At 38.9% G+C, this 19,729-nt stretch overlaps 1 protein-coding gene across 6 annotated transcripts; it reads left to right on the top strand.

Moving 5' to 3' along the window:
* The first annotated feature begins 298 nt into the window (after positions 1–298).
* FAM210A (family with sequence similarity 210 member A) lies at positions 299–19,348 on the top strand. 6 transcript variants are annotated; one of them, XM_051773970.1, is made up of 5 exons: positions 299–318; positions 12,414–12,537; positions 13,732–14,198; positions 16,338–16,449; positions 17,480–19,348. In XM_051773970.1, the coding sequence occupies exons 3-5, from the start codon at positions 13,756–13,758 to the stop codon at positions 17,744–17,746; spliced, it is 822 nt and encodes a 273-aa protein (XP_051629930.1). In that variant the 5' UTR covers positions 299–318; positions 12,414–12,537; positions 13,732–13,755; the 3' UTR covers positions 17,747–19,348. The 6 variants fall into 6 exon arrangements, with proteins under 6 accessions (XP_051629930.1, XP_051629913.1, XP_051629915.1 ...); XM_051773953.1 differs by lacking the exon at positions 299–318 and adding an exon at positions 342–457; XM_051773955.1 differs by lacking the exon at positions 299–318 and adding an exon at positions 362–457 and having other exon boundaries at positions 12,417–12,537.
* Positions 19,349–19,729: the final 381 nt, after the last annotated feature.

The following is a 19,729-nucleotide window of genomic DNA, read 5'->3' on the forward strand; positions in this document are numbered from 1 at the left end:
GACTCAGATTTGATATTAGGGAAAAAAAAATCACTGTTAGTGTGGTCAGGCATTGGTCAGGGAGGTGGTGGAATCACTGTCCCTGGAGGTGTTGTAAGAGGCGTCAGGATCTGGCGCTCTATGATGGCTTAGGGATTACAGTGGCAGGGCCGGGCGGACGGTTTGACTGGGTGATCCCAAAGGTCTCTTCCAGCCTTGCCGGTCCCACGAGAGGCGGCGGAGCCCGCGCCGGGGCACAGGGACTACGGGCCCCAGGGGGCCGTGCGGGAGGGGGCGGGTCCGGCGCCTGCGCAGGCGGGGCGGCCGCAGGGCCTGAAGGTGACGGTGGGGACGGGCGCTGCCGCACGTTGCGCGGGGCGGGCGGGAGGGGAGGGGGCCCGGGCGGTGTGTGTGTGACGGAGCGGCCCGCGTGGAACCGCCACGGGGCCCGTGAGGAGCAGCGGGGGCCCGGCACGAGGTACCCGCGCGGCAGGGACGGGAGCGGGAATAGGAATGGGAACGGGTGGGGAGAGAGGGAGGGAGCGGCGGGACTCGGCGGGCCCCCCCGCCCGGGCTGGTAGGGGAGTTGTGCTGCCCGCGTCTCCCTCCCGGCTGCTTGCCCTCTGCCGACTCCGTCTTGTCCGGCGGCGAGAGGTGTCGGCCGCGACACGAGAAGCGGGGTGGGAGGTTGGTTTGTTGATAGAAAGATGAAGCTGTAAATACAGAGCCGAGGGGCCTGGGTGTTCCGTGTTGGGCTGCTGCTGCTGCGGCATCAGAGTGGCAAGGAGTGGGTTTGGGGAATGGGATCTCGGGCTGTTACGTGACTTCCTGACGAAGGGCAGCGGAGGGCCGGCTCCATTCTCGGCTCTTTGGTGACAGAACCCGAGGGAACGGCTGGACCTGTATCGGGGAGCTTTAGGTTGGACAGTAGGAAAAGGCTCTTTGCCCATAGGGTGGTTGAGCACTGGGACAAGCTCCACAGGGAAGGGGTCACGGCTCTATGCCTGCCAGAGTTCAACAAGTTTTGACAGTGCTCTCAGGCACATGGAGTGATTCTTGGGGTGCCCTGTGCAGAGCCAGGAGTTGGACTTCGATGATCCTTGTGGGTTCCCTTCCAGCTTAGGATATTCCATGATTCCGTGGTACCACTGAAGGGCAGCAGGTGGGTTGTGCCCCATAGAGGGGTTCTCTCCCACGATCTGTCTGTGTCTTGGCTTTTTAGACTGAAGTGGCTGTATAAGTGTTTTATTGTTTGATGTTAGTTATGGTTCTTGTTAGTAATCTGCTTCTGATCATTAACTGTATCCAGGGAGTTGGACTGAGAAGTCATAAGAATTTTTGTTAAGGCTGTTAAGTGGGTTTATGTCAGGTATTACAAACTACATGTTCAGCCTGACTTATGTCCATTTCTGAAATGTCCTCTACTAACTGTCCCAAAAGAGAAAATATTACTTTGGACAGTAGTACATGAAGTATCCTAGAATTTCTTACCAAAGTCGGTTCTTAAACTGAAAGTGTTCCTCAATTTATCTAATCCCCAAGATGTCATTGCTGTTACAAGTATAAACATAAAATGATTTTCAAAGTGTTGCTGCTTTGGGAAGAGATAGGGAGAAGGTTCCTCATTTGGAATGTGTTTTGCTGCCTGTACTACCAGCTTATATGACTTGCAGCTGCTCCTATGTGGGAATTGCATGCACAGAGGATAACATGTCCCCACCAGCCATCTCCTGTGGGCTTGACAGCAGGTATTTATCTCCTTTTCTATTCAAGGGCTGCTTCAGGTAAAAAGGGTATGACTGGCCTCTGTGGCAGCATTTGCTGTGTGAGAAGAACTTCAATCAGGGAGTGAAAAAAACACATTTGATAATTTGGTTAGGTGGATATCAGGTGGCTGACACATGGCAAAAACTGAGTAGGCAAATTCATGTAAGAAATGTAAGAAGTTAAAGATTTGTCTGATGTGACTGTCTGCAGGTCTGCTTCAGAGCCTATGGCAGCTGGTGAGAAAAGATTTGATCAAACCTTTTTAAAAGGTTCTGTATAATTCTCCTGCTGTAGATGATCCTTTCTGCAGGTTAGCTGACCTAGCTCTGTAGGTGTCACTAAGAAACTGAAGTTTGTTTTTGCAAGACAGGGAATTCTCAATGTCCCCTAATCTCAGATAAGAGCCCTCAGTTTGTATCTTGGCACACTTCTGGATCTGTCAGAAGTTCTGTCTGGTCTTGAAGATATGGCCCCAACAAATTTAATGACAAAAGCAGGAAGATCACTGATTTTTAGAATGTAAAACTGCTAGTTGAATCCAACAAATTCCTTTCAGTCAGTTAGTCTTGCAGATTAGAAGGATGATCCAACAGAGTTCTTTATGATGTTGATACGTTGTGAACTCAGATAGTTGAAGGTGAAATTATTTTGAAAGTTGAATGGTGAAGCAAATTCATCATCAATCATCAATATTTCAGTATTAGGAATGGAATAAAATCACTGAAAAAACTGAGGCCTGGGCCCAAGTCACAATTGAAATCTCCCTGGACAGTCAAGTGTCATTACAATAGACCAAAAAGATTTTACCTTGATATGCTGATAGGTAACTACCTAGTTCCACCAGTTTAGGTAAAGAATCAAACTTGGGGTCAGGGATTCTTAATTACTCTGATATACCTCTAGTAGATTCTTTGACTTGAAACAAATTATTTGTGCAGTATGGCAATAACAACAACAAAAGAACTGCTGAAATTACAGGACTTTTTCTTAAGTCTTGAGTCATGATACCTCTAAAAAACATATGTCCCTGTCACTATACAAAAATTCCAGTAAGAGTAAAAAGTTACTATTCAGTTAAAAAATCCATATGATCTGTTGTGATTCTACCTTCCTAAATTAGGTTCAGTCTTGAAGGTACCAGTATAAATGTGTTAAGTCCAACATATTTTATCCATATTAAGTCAAAAATGTATCACTTCAGACTGTCAGGAAAATTATGGTTTAACCAGGTGTTAGCAGGCCAGATTGGTGTGTCTATTTATGTCTGTCCTCCCACTTTTGTCTGTTAAGGACAGAAGCCCTGTCTCCTTTAAGGCACTGGGATTATAAAACAGAACTTCACTCTGGTTGGAACTTTGTGTTTCCTCTAAATATCTCCAATCCTTTCTACTCCAGTGCCTTCCAGCACTGTTTTCCCCTCATCCTCTTCAAAGTAGCTACCCAGTGTATGATTCAACAGAAAAAAATGAAAATATTTTGTTGTGTTTCCAGACATGATGCTGCTTCTTCTAAACAAATTCATCTGAATCATAAAATTAGGTCTTATTCTGGTTGTGCACATCAGAAAACAAAAGTGACTCTTAGGTGGGCTATAAATTTTAATTACCTGGATCTACCATTTTATCTTGTCCGAGAACAGACCTTGACCACGTGTGACAGTTCTTGTATGAACAAAACAAGAAGCTGTGTGGCTGTGATTGTGGCTCTGTAGAGTGTTGCAGCAGACAATCCCCTGCAGCTCTTTAGAACTTGCATAGTCTGTCCTTGAAGAGGGGGATGAGGAAAGGGAATGGTGCTTAATGCAGTCAGGTGCTCATGAACAAATTATAAAACAAAGCAGTAGCTTTTTTTCCAATGGATGAATTTTGTTGGTTATGAATAAAAATATGTGAGGGTCTTCACAGCAGTTCTGTGAGTCTCCCAAAAGTAGCTGGTGGAAGATTTTAGTAGGATGTGGTGGCACTTACCTTTTAACTGCAGCGGTAGTGCTTAGCCACAGCATGTGCCAGACAGTTAATTACTTGCTCTTAATATTTTGTGGATTTAAAAATTGGCTTTGCTGATGTTAAAATAGATGGCATCTTTTGTTTCCTGCTATGTAAGACCATAGGATAGTACATTCTGATGAGGGATGTTTCTGTGCGAAACACAAGCCTTGGACTTTGTTGGTGACATCTGGCAGAATGCAATGTACTTTCAAAGGTTGCAGTGTTGCAGAAACGGGATTCCTTTCTCAGTCTGAATTCAGCAATGTAGTAAAGCTGCTACTTCAGACTATGAGTAGAAATGTTATTAGGGTCCCATTACTAAAGTCCCATCAGAGCTCCTTCTGGTGTAAAGACACAGCTCTCTGAGTCTGATGCACTTTCAGACACTTGGAGATGCTGTCATTTGGTTCTTTGCAAGTCCTCTATTCAAAAACTACTGTGTAAGGCAGTCAACTGAATAGCAGGCAAGAAGGTTTAGCCCCTCAGGGATCACGACCTTAACAAAAATAATACTTCTTTCATAAGAACTGTTCACATCCATTCGTAGACATGTTGGAATAGCATTTACTGAAAATTAGATGAAGAGTGTAGTTTTGAGCATGTGTGTGTGTTCTGTAAATGTTATGATCAGCCTCTTCACACATAATTTTTCAAGATATTCTGATTGATACTGCACATATTTCCCCATATGGAGAAGTTTGAATTCACAACAGAGAATTCAACACTTACTTTGAATATTTAGAAAAGATTTATACTGGAAGTGAATGTCTGCCAACAGTAATTCTGCTGAAAGATGAACGTTCTGTATTTTTTGCTGGGAAAAATGACAGCTTTTCAGTGTTTGAAAATGTGAAATAAATGTGGTGTAAGAATAAAAGAAAAAAAAATCTTGAACCTATTGCTTCCACTGTGAGCTCTGTTCTTGTGAAAGCTGGGATGTTTTTTCCAGTTTCATGCTGGTTTACTCTTATTCCTGTTTTGTTTCTAATTGTAAGGCTTTGTAGTTTTTCCTTGAGGATGTCTTTTGGAAGTCTTAGAAGCATTTTGGGCGAATTTGATGAGTAAAAGACTTGGTACTTGGTGTGGGTTGTTGTTTTAAGTGTTTTATAAAATTATTACATAATATAATTTGCATTTAATAAATTATTACAGACAATACTGTTGATTGCTGTTGGGTTATGAAGGGAAATAAAACAGTGCAACAAGACCTGTAATGTTCCAAGATGGCAAAAGTGGCATTTATCAAGACTAGAAAAGAAACAGATTTGGTAGTCACCATGAAAGGTGAGGCAGAAGGCTGTACAAAGCTGATTCTAAGATCTAAGTTTAAGGATATTCCTAATAAATGCCTTTTACAATTAGTCAAGATAAAGTATTTGAATGCCTAAGATCTTACTCTGTGGTTACCAGGTGCCCGCCAAAGCTGCTCTATCACTCCCCTCCTTGTCTGGGCAGAGGAGAGAAAATACGACAAAAGCCTAGTGAGTTAAGGACAGAGAGAGATCACTCACCAGTTACTGTCAAAGGCAACACAGGCTCGACTTGGGGAAGTTAATTGAATTTAGTACCAATCAAATCAGAATATGATAATGAAAAGTAAAACAAATCTTAGAAACACCTTTCCACCACCCTTCTCTCCTTGCCAGGCTTAACTTTACCACCCGTTGTCTATCTCCTCCCCCTCCCAGCCGTGCAGGAGGACAAGGAATGGGGGTTATGGTCAGTTTATCACACATTCTCTGCTACTCCTTACTCTGCCACAGCATGGGGTGCCTGCCATGGGAGACAGTCCTCTACAAACTTCTCCAATGTGAATCCTTCCCATGAGTTCTTCATTAACTGCTTCAGTGTGGGTCCCTTTCCATGGGATGCTGTCCTTCAGGAACAGGTTGCTCCAGCATGGATCCCCCACAGGGTCACAAGTCCTGCCAGCAAACATGCTCCAGCGTGGGCTCCCCACAGGGTCACTGCCTCCTTCAGGCATCCATCTGCACCACGGGCTCAGCTCGTGCAGCTGGAGCACCTCCTCCCCCCTCCTTCTTCGCTGGCCTTGGTGTCTGCAGGGCTGTTTCTCTTGCATATTGTCACTCCTCTTCTCTGGCCGCAGTTACATCTGTGCAACAATTTTTTTTTTTCATTCTTTCTTAACCATGTTATCCCAGAGGCACCTCCACCATCCCTGGTGGGCTTAGCCTCGGCCAGCAGCAAGTCTGTCTTGGAGCTGGCTGGCATTGGCTCTGTTAAACATGGGGGAAGCTTCTGGCAGCTTCTGAGAGAAACCATCCCTGTAGCCACCCCTCTAGCAGAACCTTACTGCACAAACCCAATACCTCTGGTCAAAAAGGCTGAACTTTATTTGTGTTAGTACAATTTGTTTTGTTGAAAGTCACTGTATCTGCAGTGTGTCTTCAATTGTTTCATTACACTGTTCAGGAATAAATATTTTATTATAATTACAGAAGCTGTTTAAATTAAATATTGTAATTTAAATTGTATATGTCAGTGAAGTGCTGAGTGACTGGAAAAATTATGAATTGAAAAATGAGCTTGGCTACTAGAATCCAAATTACAAGTAGCAGGAAGTCTTGAGCAAGCTGGAGTTCAGTTTTTGTCTGTACCCTTTTGACTCTGTTATCAATCGGTGGCTCTGTTAGTGAAAAGAGATTTGCACAGCAGCTCTGAACTCTGTAACAAGAGAGAGCAGAACTTGATAAAAGAAGTATCTGAACTCTGAACATAGAACTAATAACCATATTTCTAGTGTGTTTCAGCATGTGTTAAAATGTAGAGTCAGAACTCTTGAGATACTCAATAAAAGCTGAAGGTGAGGAATCTGTCAAAATTCAGTGTACTATTGCAAGGGAGGATCCTAAGAGATTCTCAAACAATGTTTTGGAGAAGTGAAGAAAACTGATCTGTGTATTTTAGTGTCTAACCCCTTATCAGTTCCATTGTGGGTTGTTTGGGTTTTTTTTCTGAGAGAGTTGCCATATGCAGGAAACTGCAGACCTGAGGCTTGCTTATATGAAGGACCTTTTGCAGCTCCCTTTAGTTATTTAGTAGAAACTTTCCACTGCTTTCTAAACCACAGCATTACAGAGATGCCCCACACACATGCCCCTTGACATGACCCTTGCCATGTCAAGGCCTCTGTGGTTAAAAACCCTCTGACAGAAAAACACAAGTGTTTTGAGGGTAATGAACTAGTGATACCTTGGGAGATACAAGGATGAAAGAGGCTGTTAGGATTGAGAGTTATTACCCACGAGTAGAATAGAAAGTAGAGAGAATTGGATCTTATTTTGATCATTAGCCCAAAGTGAAAGGTTGTGTGAAGAAGCGCATGAATACAGTCCCTGCTTTGAACTAACAAAAGGATTTTTTTACCCTGTTTTATCATATATATATATGCCTATTTTTAAGCTTAGTTAAAGTCTATAGGCATAACTTCTCTAACTTGCTTATTGCAAACATATCTGTAGAGTAACGAATGGACAAAAAAAAAATCCAAATCATATAGCACTTTAAAAAGCAAGTTTTTCCCCTTTCCTTGACATGTACCTACATTCTGAGGATGAGCCAGCAAATTTACACTTGTCGGAAGGAATCACAGCAAGTAGAGACCTTTGTAATACCACTCTGAGTTGTACTTACACAAAAATTCAGTAGAGGGCAGAATGGAACTTGTGAACCAAGGAACCAGCATAGCACTGCAAAGCAGGAAAACTAGAGTTAACAGATGTAATAGCACCAGTTATTAAAAACACAGTTCTGAAGAGCAGAAAGCACTACAAATGAAAGGATTGAGATACTTTCTTTTAGAAGCCTTTGAGAGAGAGCATTCACACTTTCATATAATGGTTAGCTACATGCAAGTTTAAGATCTAATGCTTTCCAACACAGAGGAAAACAGACTTTCCTGGCATATTGACTGGATGCAGATCAGCTATTAAGGCTCCTGTTTAGCATTCCAGATGTATAATTCAACACACAGGCATTGCATTAGGTTCTCCTGCTTTGTCTTCTGAATCCAATGTTCAGACTTTATACACGTATACAAGATCTTTCATTTTTCCTAACCCAACTTCTTGTTGTCCTTTTTAATACTTGAGTGTCAGAAGATTGTAGTAGTAAAGATTGTTCTGTGTGCAAGGACCTTGTGAGGGTTTATTCTACTTTCTTGACTTTGGTAAGTTTGTTTTAACAAGAACAAGAGTAGTTTAGATAAAATAAGGGTAAAAAAGTTGTTGGCTTCTCTCCACTTATATCACTATTGAATTTAGTAATATGAGCAAAATTAGTAATATGATTAAAAAATTATAGCATAGCATTTACTAAGAGAAGATATTATAGAAGTTAGATATGACAGAGGTAGGGCAGAGCTAATGTTTTAGGGTCTTTTGTCTGGAAGGGTTTACTCTTCATTTGTTTTAACATGATTTTTTACCAAGATTTAAATAAATTTCGCCATGATTTATTTGGCATTACTCCCTTTAACCTAAAATATGGTGTTATATTTTTTAGATAGTTCTGAATGGCAGACAAAACTACGCAGCTAGTGATGCCCAAACTTCAAATTATAAGCAAGTTTCTTAGTTTAGAATGAATAACAGACACTGCCAAAGTAGTAAAGGTTGAAATACAAATTCTAAATCATGTTCATTCATACACTGAAAGTACTACTACGAAGTCTAAAAAGTCCCTATATGCTGCCATTTTCCTGTCCGTGGTTAGTGACTGCATGCTATGCAGACACATTGCATTTACCAAGAGTTTTATAGTTATATTTTACATTGAGTTTAAGAAAAAATATGCTTTGCATGTGTTGCACTAGTATTACAGTGATTTTAAAATGTGTTCCAATATTTTTAGGCAAACCATGTATGTTTTCAGTTCCGTTGTGGTTTTCTTATTTTGGTTTATAAGCTTGGCGAGATGTTTTTTTTTTTATTTAATATACTGTCAATAAGTTCTTGAAAAGAACAATTTAAATCTGAAAACAAGCTTTGATTTTTCTTATTATATTTTGTAAAAAAGTAAGCATTACAATGGGGTTATGTATTAAACTTTGCTGCTTGGATGAGATCTCTGTATTTGCTTTTTATGCAATCTGAAAGATGAGTTGAAAAGGATTTCTGAAAACTTGGTTTGTTTCCTTTCAAAATTCTTCTCTGTCTACCACACATAACCCTCAAAGTTGTCTTGATTTTGCACTAAAAATGACAAGAATGTAAATTAATTCTCTGGTTTCATAGAAAGGTGCCTTGGGAGTGAAAAAAGCTCATGGATTTTCATTGAGAACTCTCCTGTGGTATAATTAATGTTCTTTTTTTAAATAGTAACAAAACAAGTGAAAATGCTTTAAAGTCATCCATATTTACATATTATGTCCAGAGTGTTTCTAGTATAATTGAGAATATAAACCAGTGTTCTCTATATATACTATGCCCTCAATTCCCTCAGATGCTTTCTGACCTCTTTTACAAAAGAACTTACACTAAGGTTTTTGCCATCTTATATCCACTCCCATTCTTCCATTTTAATGTCTCTGGTAGGTCATAAAACATTCATTGTAACAGGGTACCTGTTATTATACAAATTATCCTGATGAAAATTTCATCTGACAGCATCTCTGGCATGATTCCTCTTTCCAGCAGCAGATCCACAGCAGCCTTTGCTGTACCTATATGGGCCAGGCTTGTTAGTTCTGTGCTTTCCAAAGATCCCCTGTATCTTTTTTGGATAAAATGTTACCAACACATCCGAAGCCAATGACTGTGATAGTCACGTAGGCCAGCTTTGTGACGTTAAAAGATCCTGAACTTTTGTTGTCCTTAGGAACAAAAAGCAAGTCTAATATCTTTTTCCTAGTTATCATTGGAAAGTAGAGTAAATGCAAGAGCTAGTGTGCTCTTGCAGTATATCAGATTTAATCCAAAGCTGATCTAAATTAAAACAGAAGTAGCAAAGGTTGTTAAACAAAACCTCCAGCACTGTAATGAGAAGTTGATCTATACTTTTCCTTAAGAGGTCACTAGAGCACTCCCTTTTTTCAGAGGCCTTTTAAACAGCCTGCCATGAGATAGAGGTACCTTCAGGAACTAAATGAACGTCCAAGAATCCCAACCAGGAGTTTGGCCTGAACAGCCAAGATCTTTACAGCTCAGTTCACAGCCAGCTGGAGATACTAGTAAATAGTTAGCAGTGCTGAAGAGGAGACCTTATTCCACAAGTGTTTGTACATCGTTTCATGGTTTGGCTAACTAGTATCTATTCAGGAGCAGAGAAAAGCTATATTTGTCCTTAGACATAATATTTCATTCCTTTGTGGCATTTTTAAGAGAAAACTAATATAGAAATCTAAGAGGCTTTAAAGCACCATTCTCCCTGCATCCCCTCTGTCCCCCCCAAATTCTCATGCCACAGACAAGATGCTTTTCTACCTTGGTGTCTGGAGCTTCTACTTCATGTTTTAGAGTGATGAAAGAGCTAGTTTCATATTTATTTCAACCTCTAACCAAACTTATTGTGCACTTTTTCTGTCCTCTTTAAGATTCGTTTGCATTGTTGAGTCAAGTAATTAAAATATTACAATTGAGCAGCTGCACCCATGACCCCTTTAAAAATATTTGTTTCTTTAAAATCAATTTACAGAGTATACATTATATTAATCTATTATTTTGTTCATGTCCCTTTACTGTAACCATTATAATACTTCCCTCCTTTAGTCTTGCAGTGCTTCTGGATGGCAGTGTAATTGTGAATGTATTGACGCTTCGGAAGTTCTCTCCTTTGTTAATTTAGATAAGCAAAGCACGTAGCTATGAATCACAGTAAGATCATTAGGAAAATTCTAACCTTGGTTCAAAAAACATGTTTTCTTTTATTCTCTAAAACATAAGCACTATCATATCTTAACCTTTTCTCATATATCAAGGTATTTTTCTTCTCCACATTTTTAAAGTAAACTGTTGCTCAGAATATTAGCTAGAACTGTACTATCTGTGCATACAAGGTGCAGAACCTTTTCAGGATCTACTTTAGATGGTTACAAAACCTTCCTTTTTGACCAGCCAGGTCATGCATCATGGAGTAAAAAAACTTTAATTAATGAGTTTCAAGTCCATCTGAGGATATAAGAACCAAAAAAAAGGTGGCATGGCAAGTCTTGTAATAGCCCCAGAAGCTCTGCTTTAAAGCCATTGGTGTCATTCTATTTTTAAGTCTTATATGGTGCATGTAACTCTGTGAGCAAAGGCCTTGAAATTCATTTACTGATTACAACTGTGTTAGTACTGACCAGTGAGCATTGAACACATAGTGGTGACCCATTGCTCCTTCACACTAAGGAGAATGGAAGCCATTTCATACCCCAGTGTTCTGCAGCCACTGCAATGAGTCAGAAGTGTTACACAGTGTTAATTTTGTGCTCTCAATAGGTGCTGGACAGCAAAGCCTAGAAATGGTGCCTTGAGAAGTGCTACTGTATATACACTACATAGAATGGAAAAAATGCTTTTCAGTTTCTTGGTCCTGTACAGAAGAATGATGTTCTGCCAAGGCTGCTGGAATGTTTATGACTCGAAATCAGAGTGCTCAGCATGGTTTCCCCCATGCTGCCCTTCTCAAAGCTTGTTTAGTACAAGTATTTTCAATGAGGTACCATCCACTGAAAGTAGGTGAACAGTGGAAGTCTGACTTAAGAGTTCCCAGGTTCCCATAGATGGGTATTCTTTGCTGAATCTGCTGGCTGGGTATTGTGAAAATCTTCTTAGGGCAGATGCTCAGTGTTGTGTACTATTAGTGAGAGGGGAAAAGAGTTCTCTCTGGAGAGTGTTATCCCTCAGGAAAGAAGTGTGAGTGGAAATAGGCTAGGAATGTAGTTGTCATCTTCAAGTTTGTTGTTATAATTTCTATAAATCAGTAAAAGTAGTTGGCATATGGCAGAGTGCCATCTGAACACTTGAGTTTTGCTGAGTGTTTTCACTACTTCTTGTTTTGAGAAGCAATTGCATTTGGATTTAAGAACTCAGCAAGAATCTCTGCTTCTTGTAAAACAAGAGATATTACAAGCAGTTGCTCCTTCCAGTAAAGCCCTACAGAAGACTGACTCGTTGAGAGCCAGTACCTGTAGCTGATTTATTGCTCTGTAAGTAGCAGCACTTCTTGATTCCCACTGAGTTCATGACAGGACTGAGTAGCAGCTTCCTTACATAGAGACACAAATTCCTCTTTCCCCTATTGATGCAGTACCTCCTGTTAGTATGAGTTCAACAGAAGTGGCCTTCTGTCCTTCACAAAGAAGGTAAAGGTGCCCAGGGAGTTTGAAACCATTCCACTTTTTCTCACATCAAACATTGTAATTATAGTAATTGCAGTTAATTCAAGCACAACAATAACATAAAAATACCTAGAAAACAGTCAGGAATGTTCCAACAGATGCATTTGTATTATGAAACTTTCCTCTCTTGGAAGAGAACAGTAATTCACAGCTGAGGAACTTCTAAGTTATACAGAAAAAAATCTCCCATTAGCATGTCAGTATTCAAAGATGAATTTATACCATAACTTCTTCGGTAAGCAAGGTTTCAGGCTGACCAAAAATCTTCATACTGTTAGTTTGCTGTTGTTGCTATTTCTCTAAATGTGCCTTTTTTTTTTTTTTTTTTTTTACTTCAGCAGAGTCATCAATGTGTTGAAGACATATATTTGAAAGGTGGGGAACTAGAGGAAGAGTTGCAACTTTTTGAAGATACAAACCTTTGCGTACTTTTCTTGTTGCATACCTGGAAAGTAATAAAGGGTATGTATCATTTCAGGTTTGGTTTTTTTCAAACTTCTGCCCATGTTATAAATTATTGATCGTTTTCGGCAGCCTAGACAAATTCACTATCAAAGCACCTGACTGAAACATACCTAAAGCTACAAGAGAAGGGGAAGCAGATATGAAGTTTTAATTAAATTTGAATGATTTGAATGTTATGACAAGTAAAAATAGAAAATTCAAAACTTGTAATATAACTAACTTAGCTGGCATTTGTTACATCAATTAGTGTCACTGGGGGTTTTTTTTTGGAGGGAAGGAAAGTTAGTTCTGTAACTTGCAGTCATTGTATAAAGGAAAAGAGAGAATATTTTATTCACTAGTTCAAAGGATGCATTTTTGGGGGAAAAATTACTTCTTGTTGTCTATGCATGCCGACTTTCTTTGTGGGGAAGTTCTCAGTAGTTCTTTGAACTTTTGTGAGTAACTGGTAAGTATTCAAAATCATAAAGTTAACAGGGGTTATCCACCATTTTACAATATTCTTTGCATTGTAATATTTGGAAAATTGCAGTTCAGTTTTGCTCATGTTAATGCATAATATTCAACAGTACCTTCCTCCTTCCTGATAGATGTATACTGTCAGGTTGTTACAATTAGGTTTGTTACTGTTAAGACATTGGTTGATTATCAATAATTACTTTCATAGGGATTTTTTAATTGTATGAACTTTTAGTTCAAAATAGTATGGAACATGAAAAATTATACCAAAACTAAGAATGTACTGACACCAAAAATTAATTTTGATTGCACTCACTTCAATGAGTTTATACTGCATTTATGTAGGCTCAAAGTATCACTCAAGCTATCAGTTGGTACTCTAAGTGAAGTTTCAAGTGTGACTTTTCAGTAACTGTGCAAGATCCTGTAGATAGAAGCAGTAGATAGCACTAAACACCTAAAAGTGTTTTTAGAGAGTAGAATGAGCATCTTAGCAGTGAGGAGTATATTAAGTGAAGAGGCCATTTTAGTTCAGAATGCTGAAGAAACGAGATATAAAATTATTTCCTTGACTCTGGAGGATAACAATTTCTTCAAAGAAAGATAAGGAAACCCTTTTTTAAGCAGAAGAATAGAAAGCCATTTAAAATTTGAGAATTTCAAGTGGCATTGGAGCAAATAGAAATCAGATTATTGAAATGCAGCGTGTTTACTCTTGTTTCTTCTCTCTAGAAACTTCATCGACAGTTTGTCAAAATGCAGCGGAATCTACTACATGGTGCATCTCAGCTGGCGCATGGGACATGTTGGTTTTTTCCTCACACTACTGTCCTTCAGTGCTTAAAAGGACAGTCCATGTTGTCTAATGTGGGATGCAAAGTGATTTTGGCACTGGACCCCCCTAAACGATGTCTTCATGCAGGTGCAGCACACTTTGCCTCAAAGAAAACTGCTTTTCCATCACAGCCAGCAGACACTCCTCACAAAGAAGAGAGAAATCCCTTGCCTTCGGCCACTGATACACCTAAGCAGAGCCCTGCAGAGTCAGATCCTTTAGATCCTGATCCATTACAAGACAAATCAATTAGTCTCGTTCAGAGATTCAAGAAAACTTTTAAACAGTATGGAAAAGTCATGATTCCAGTGCATCTTCTGACTTCCACTGTATGGTTTGGATCCTTTTACTATGCAGCCATGAAGTAAGTTGATATTTTGTTGCAATGGACAATACCACGGTTGAATTGAGACTGACTTTCACAGGTGAAAGGACATATAAATTATTATTGCATGTTAAAAAGTGCCTTTATATGTAATGGGGAAATGTGGCTACATTTTAACTAAAGTATAAGGTTAATATTGAAAGTATATAGAGTTCATGAGAGTGTCACATACATACTGCTGTCATCCAGTTATTGCTGTGTACCAAGTTGGCAATGTTTGAAGGAATGCTCATCTTCCCAGAATTATGCATGGATGTAAACAGCACTGAAATTATTAGTAACCTCTTAAAAGGTAAAGAGAGGGATTTGGAATACTGATTAGGTGAGATCTTCATAGACCTTTTCTTTTTTTGCTGTTGGACTTTGGGGTATTTCACCACTTCTTCCCTGCTTCATCCCCAGTCTTCCCTCATCACTGGATTTTCATATCATTAACCTCATTTAGCTGTTCACAATCTATGTATATCCTTTCCTTTTTTATTTCTGTTTCCTGTCTTTCCTACCATCCTCTGAAAAAATTGCTACTGTGGGCCAGACTTTTTAATTGGAAATTAAATATTTGTGTGGTTGAAAAAAAAAAAAGATAAATTAAGTATTCTAATTTTAGTTTCTTTTAGTTATAGCATGGGCCAGATACTGCTCTGGAAAATGGCATTTATTAGAAAAACATCACTACATCAACTATAAGCTGCTAGTTTGCTAGTTCAGATGAAAGAGGTTTTATTTATCTGCAAATAGTTTTGCTAAATTTGCTAAATATGAGCAAATGTTTATCTCTGGACTGCTAATGTTGTATATTTAATAATAGAAAGCGTGAAACAAGGACAGTTTGTGGTGGCAAGGATGGGACACTGACATCAGAATGCCTTACTGCACAAGTGTTTGTTTTAGTTACTCTAACCAGCTGGCATAATTGCCCTTTCTGGGAGCTATAGATCCAAATGTCATTCTAAATTTAGCTCATGTCAGAGGAATAAAGGTCTTGAACTATAAAAATATTTGCTTTGGATGAATTCAGGTTGATGCTTACATCCAGACATTTCATATAGAGTGAAGATTACTTTTCTTGAAACTCTAAAGCTAGCTGCTAAAGTAGGTATTTGGCTGAGGAAAACAAATACTTAACTAGAAACTAATTATAACAAAGCTTCAGTTTGTCATGCCAGAAGAGCAGCACCCTGTTGAAGTGGAAAAATAACTTTCAGAATGACTGCTCATGATACGAGACTAAACAGTGGCGGTTTATGAAACAGCACGGTTAGTGCTGTCTGTCACATCTTACTAGGTCTCCATTTTCTACTCTGGTAATAGGCCTTCAGATTGTAGGTTCTAGTAACTGTTAGTAAATTACTGCCTGTTATTGTTCCTGATGCTAAAGCATCTGCATGCTCAGAAGAAGGCTTAAATTATTAGGTAGAAATGGATAATGATACTAATAATGCAGCATCTCTAAATATTGGAAACTCAGGTCTTCTATAACTTCTATATACAGTTTTCTACTGTAATATAAAGATGGGCTTTCTTTGTTCCTTTGGTGCTGATGTTAGCTTCCCTGGCTTTCAAATAGAAAGAAATTGTGATAAGAGCTCCCTCCACCCATCTTAACACCTTATGTTGACAAGGTAGAGCAACTGAGCACAAAGCCCCTGAAGTCTTGTCCATATAACACATTGTTTCCTCTTCCTTTGCTGCATTCCATTTGTTTGATATATTTGGAAGTCAATGGAGAATGTTGTCTGAAATTTTAAAAAGAAAAAAAAGTAATTAATTTTAGGCAAAACAGAACATGAAATTGAGCCTCCACAGCTGGAGCCTGAATAGCTGTCTTACCACCTTTATATCTACTTACCTTCAAACATAAACTGGGACACAGGTGAGTTAGAAGCTACTCAACCCAACAGGGATAATATAAATGGGTCACCTTTTGGAATGCTGAAAAGAACATTAATTTGCCCATTTGTTCAGAAATATAAATCCTGTAAATATATTGCTTAGATGAAAAAAACGCTTTGCTCTCAAATTACAAAGTCTGTGTAATAAAGAATGGAAATAGTGCTCTCAATAACTGTTCAGGTTTCAAATTCCAAATCAAGTTACCAGCTTTTTTCTCTTTTATAGTGGGGTGAATGTTGTTCCATTCCTAGAGTTGATTGGCTTACCAGACAGCGTAACAAGCATCCTGAAAAATTCCCAGGGTGGAAATGCACTAACTGCATATGCATTGTATAAAGTAAGTATAGTTTGTACATAAGCTCTAAATCTTGCCTGGTGAACTAAACAGGGTTTGCTCATTTACAGCAGAAAGAATTCATTAGCTTTCTTTGATAGTTACATGTACTTGAGCATTCCTTTTTGTAGTAAAAATATTCACATGCAAGCTGGTATGTGTTGTGTGTCCTTCAAGGAGTCTATATGTATTTCTAAAATAACTTCTTCACTGCAGAACTATTGTGTGCCCTCTGAGATTTAATTACAACTAAGTTATTGTTCTGTATCCCTGACATAATTAACAGGGACAAAGAGGTAAAGCCTAAACACCTCGTTGAATTCCAGATAGAAATACAGTTATTTTTATCCTAGAGGATTCTCTAGTTTCTTTTTCTACCTTAGTTGTTCATCACTGTCAAGTACTTTCATTGTCTGTTTGAATCAATTAGTTACATTCAGGCTTGGGGTTTTTTTTATTGCTTTATATGTGCATAGTCTCTGTATACAAGGTATTGTATTTGCTGTACATGCCACTATTTGTTTTGTTTACAAATGTGATGTGCTTCTTACCTGTTATTTAAAGGGGTTATCTTCCCAAACAAAATGTGAAAGTACTACTCTTCACAATTATTCCTGTGCCTAAAAGAAGACCAATAAATAAATGTGGTTAAATATAAGGATGTTGTTATAGCTAGGAGATTTGACAGTGTTGGAAGAAACTCAGTGTTCACATACTGTTTGTTCTGAATTGCATTCTGAGATGCGTAAAGCTTGTCCCACAAGCTGCATGGGGAGGGTTTGTGTGGTGGTGGTTTTTGTTGGTTTTTTTTTAATGGAAATCTAATGCCCTTGCTGGCTCTGTCAAAACGATACTTTAAGTAGAAGGTATGCATTTCTGGAGGATGCTCTGTAAATTGGCTTATTTTCATATAAATTGAAGATATCTTTATAAGTTACCACTGGTCAAAATAAATGTTCAACATTTAAAATACCTATTGCTGTATGTTATTGTCCTGTTTTATTTATGCAGTGTGTTCTTTGATTTCTTTAAGATTGCAACTCCTGCCAGATACACTGTGACTTTGGGAGGAACATCCATCACTGTTAAATATCTACGTAAGAGTGGCTACATATCCACACCACCACCAGTAAAGGAATATCTGCAAGACAGGATGGAGGAAACAAAGGATAAAATTACGGAGAAGATGGAGGAAACAAAGGATAAAATTACGGAGAAGATGGAGGAAACAAAGGATAAAATTACGGAGAAGATACAAGAAACCAAAGATAAAGTCTCATTTAAAAAAATAAAGGAGTAGAAGAGATGCTTAATTTCTGGATATATCAAACAGCACTTTAACCCTTTGTGAGGCAGGATATGCAAAGTGCACTTCTGAGCTTTTTTCTTTTTTTCTTTTTGTTCTTTTTCCTTTTTTCAACTTTGTCTGGAGACTACAATTGCTATGGGGATTTAAAGGTTGAAGTTCCCTGGGGGAGAGGTTGTGACAAAATCTCAATTTACAGAAGGAAAAGTGAATCTCCTGCTAGAAGTTAATATGTCCGTTGGTCATAGTGTTAACAGTTACTCTTCCTTCTTCTTTTTTTTTTTCCACACCCTCCTTTCTCAAAATGGAGATGATTTCTGCCAAAAGCCACTGCTTTATTCTTCTTCCATCGTAGTGCACAGCCATTATTCCATTAGACTCTAAACCTTCCATTAAATGAGAATGAAGATTTCTCTATTGGGAAAGGCAACATATTTAGGTTTTTAGAGTATGTGGACCCAAGCCTCTTCAATCGTGATCATCTCTCAGCTTGGAGACAGACCATTGTCACTGATACTGCACATGAAGGAATCGATTGATTGATCTTGGGATAGCCAGAATGAATTACAATGGCTACACTGACTTCAGCTGGGCTATGATAGTTTACAGGTTGAGACTATGAATCTTTCTTGGACAGTGCATGTTTTCAGAAATCTCAACTGAAAGCTATAGGAAGATAAGTTAATCACAGTAGCCATACTGTCAAGTATACTTTGTTTCCTAAAGATGATTTACAGTCACTAAATGAAATTAATAATTGTATATTGAAAACTAGGATTTGTTTATTGTGTTAAAGTTTAAAAACCTGCTCTATTTCATTTTTGAAACAAATAAAAAGCTTGAAAGAGAAGTTTATTTGAGAAATTGCTGTACTAAGGGGCTTTTAAAACACATAGAAAGTTAGACTTAAACCCAAGAGTTCCTCCTACGATTCAGAAATCCTTCAGACTTTAGTAGAACAATTTGAGTAAAATAAGCATGATTTTTGAGACAGTGATCACAGTCTACCAAATTTTTTTTTCCCCTAGATTTTCTTAAGTCAAGCAAACATTCATAGCTGAAGGCTGAAATGCTGCCTCAGAGATGTCATAAAGGACTAAAGTTGAAACTGTTCTATTCGACTGGGCAGGCAGACTTCTCTCGGTCTTACTCAAATAAGGCTAAATTGAAAGTGTGTTTTTCCTGTTTCTACTACAGATCTCACTTGGTAGCAACTCTGCATGTGTCTGTTGTTTAACCAAAGGTGCTTTTTTGCAGGAGTTAGAGGGAAGCAACAGAGTTGGACCCTGAGCATTGTAATTGACTAGAGTAAAAGAATATAGCTGATGAACTATCAGCTCTGTCCCACTGTCCTGTTTTCATTCAAGTCACTGAGGGCCTCTCCGTGTTTAAGTGAGTTGAGCTTCATTAACTTAATTGTGCAGGATTGATTACATACTCTTCTGCCTCTGTCCACATGTCAAATAGTAACTGCAATCTAATGCCTACCTCACAGGGATGTTGTGAGGAATAATCATTGTATATTCAGTGACCTAAAGATGTAAAGTGCCATGTTTCTGATAAACATTATTAAAAAAATATTTCTGTGAACTCTTATGATGCTAAGTACTACTGTAGGGTTGGAGTTAAGAGTTGCTATTTTATTTTTCTGTTTTGGTGTCCTTTTCCTTATTGTCCCCATGCACACGTTCTCCTGATGTTGGCATTTTTTCTGGTTTTCTGCTTTTGGGGGCAGTGTTACCTGTGTCCTGCAGAATCCTGCAAAGCCTGAAGTCTGCCTCAATAATATTGCATGGTCATTCTCAGTCTGGGGCCAGATGTGGGACCCTCTTGATGCAGCTCACAGGATCCATCTCTTCTTTGCCTGTGGCAGGGATTGCACAGGGTCACCTTGGTGTGCTACGATGAGTTTGTAGCCATCAGGCATGTTAGAGCTTGTTTATTACACAGGGTACCCCCCTCTTCTTGCCCTTCCCC

The sequence above is a fragment of the Manacus candei genome, unplaced genomic scaffold, assembly GCF_025592945.1.
Source record: "Manacus candei isolate 608988 ecotype Guabito, Panama unplaced genomic scaffold, ASM2559294v1 h1tg000008l, whole genome shotgun sequence".
Classification (NCBI taxonomy): Eukaryota; Metazoa; Chordata; class Aves; order Passeriformes; family Pipridae; genus Manacus; species Manacus candei.

Excerpts from the sequence above, each read along its gene's own strand:
- FAM210A (XM_051773970.1), top strand. The coding sequence starts at position 13,756 with ATGCAGCGGAATCTACTACATGGTGCATCTCAGCTGGCGCATGGGACA. Across the intron at positions 14,199-16,337 it reads TTTTACTATGCAGCCATGAA|TGGGGTGAATGTTGTTCCAT; the intron begins GTAAGTTGATAT and ends TCTCTTTTATAG. Across the intron at positions 16,450-17,479 it reads CTGCATATGCATTGTATAAA|ATTGCAACTCCTGCCAGATA; the intron begins GTAAGTATAGTT and ends GATTTCTTTAAG.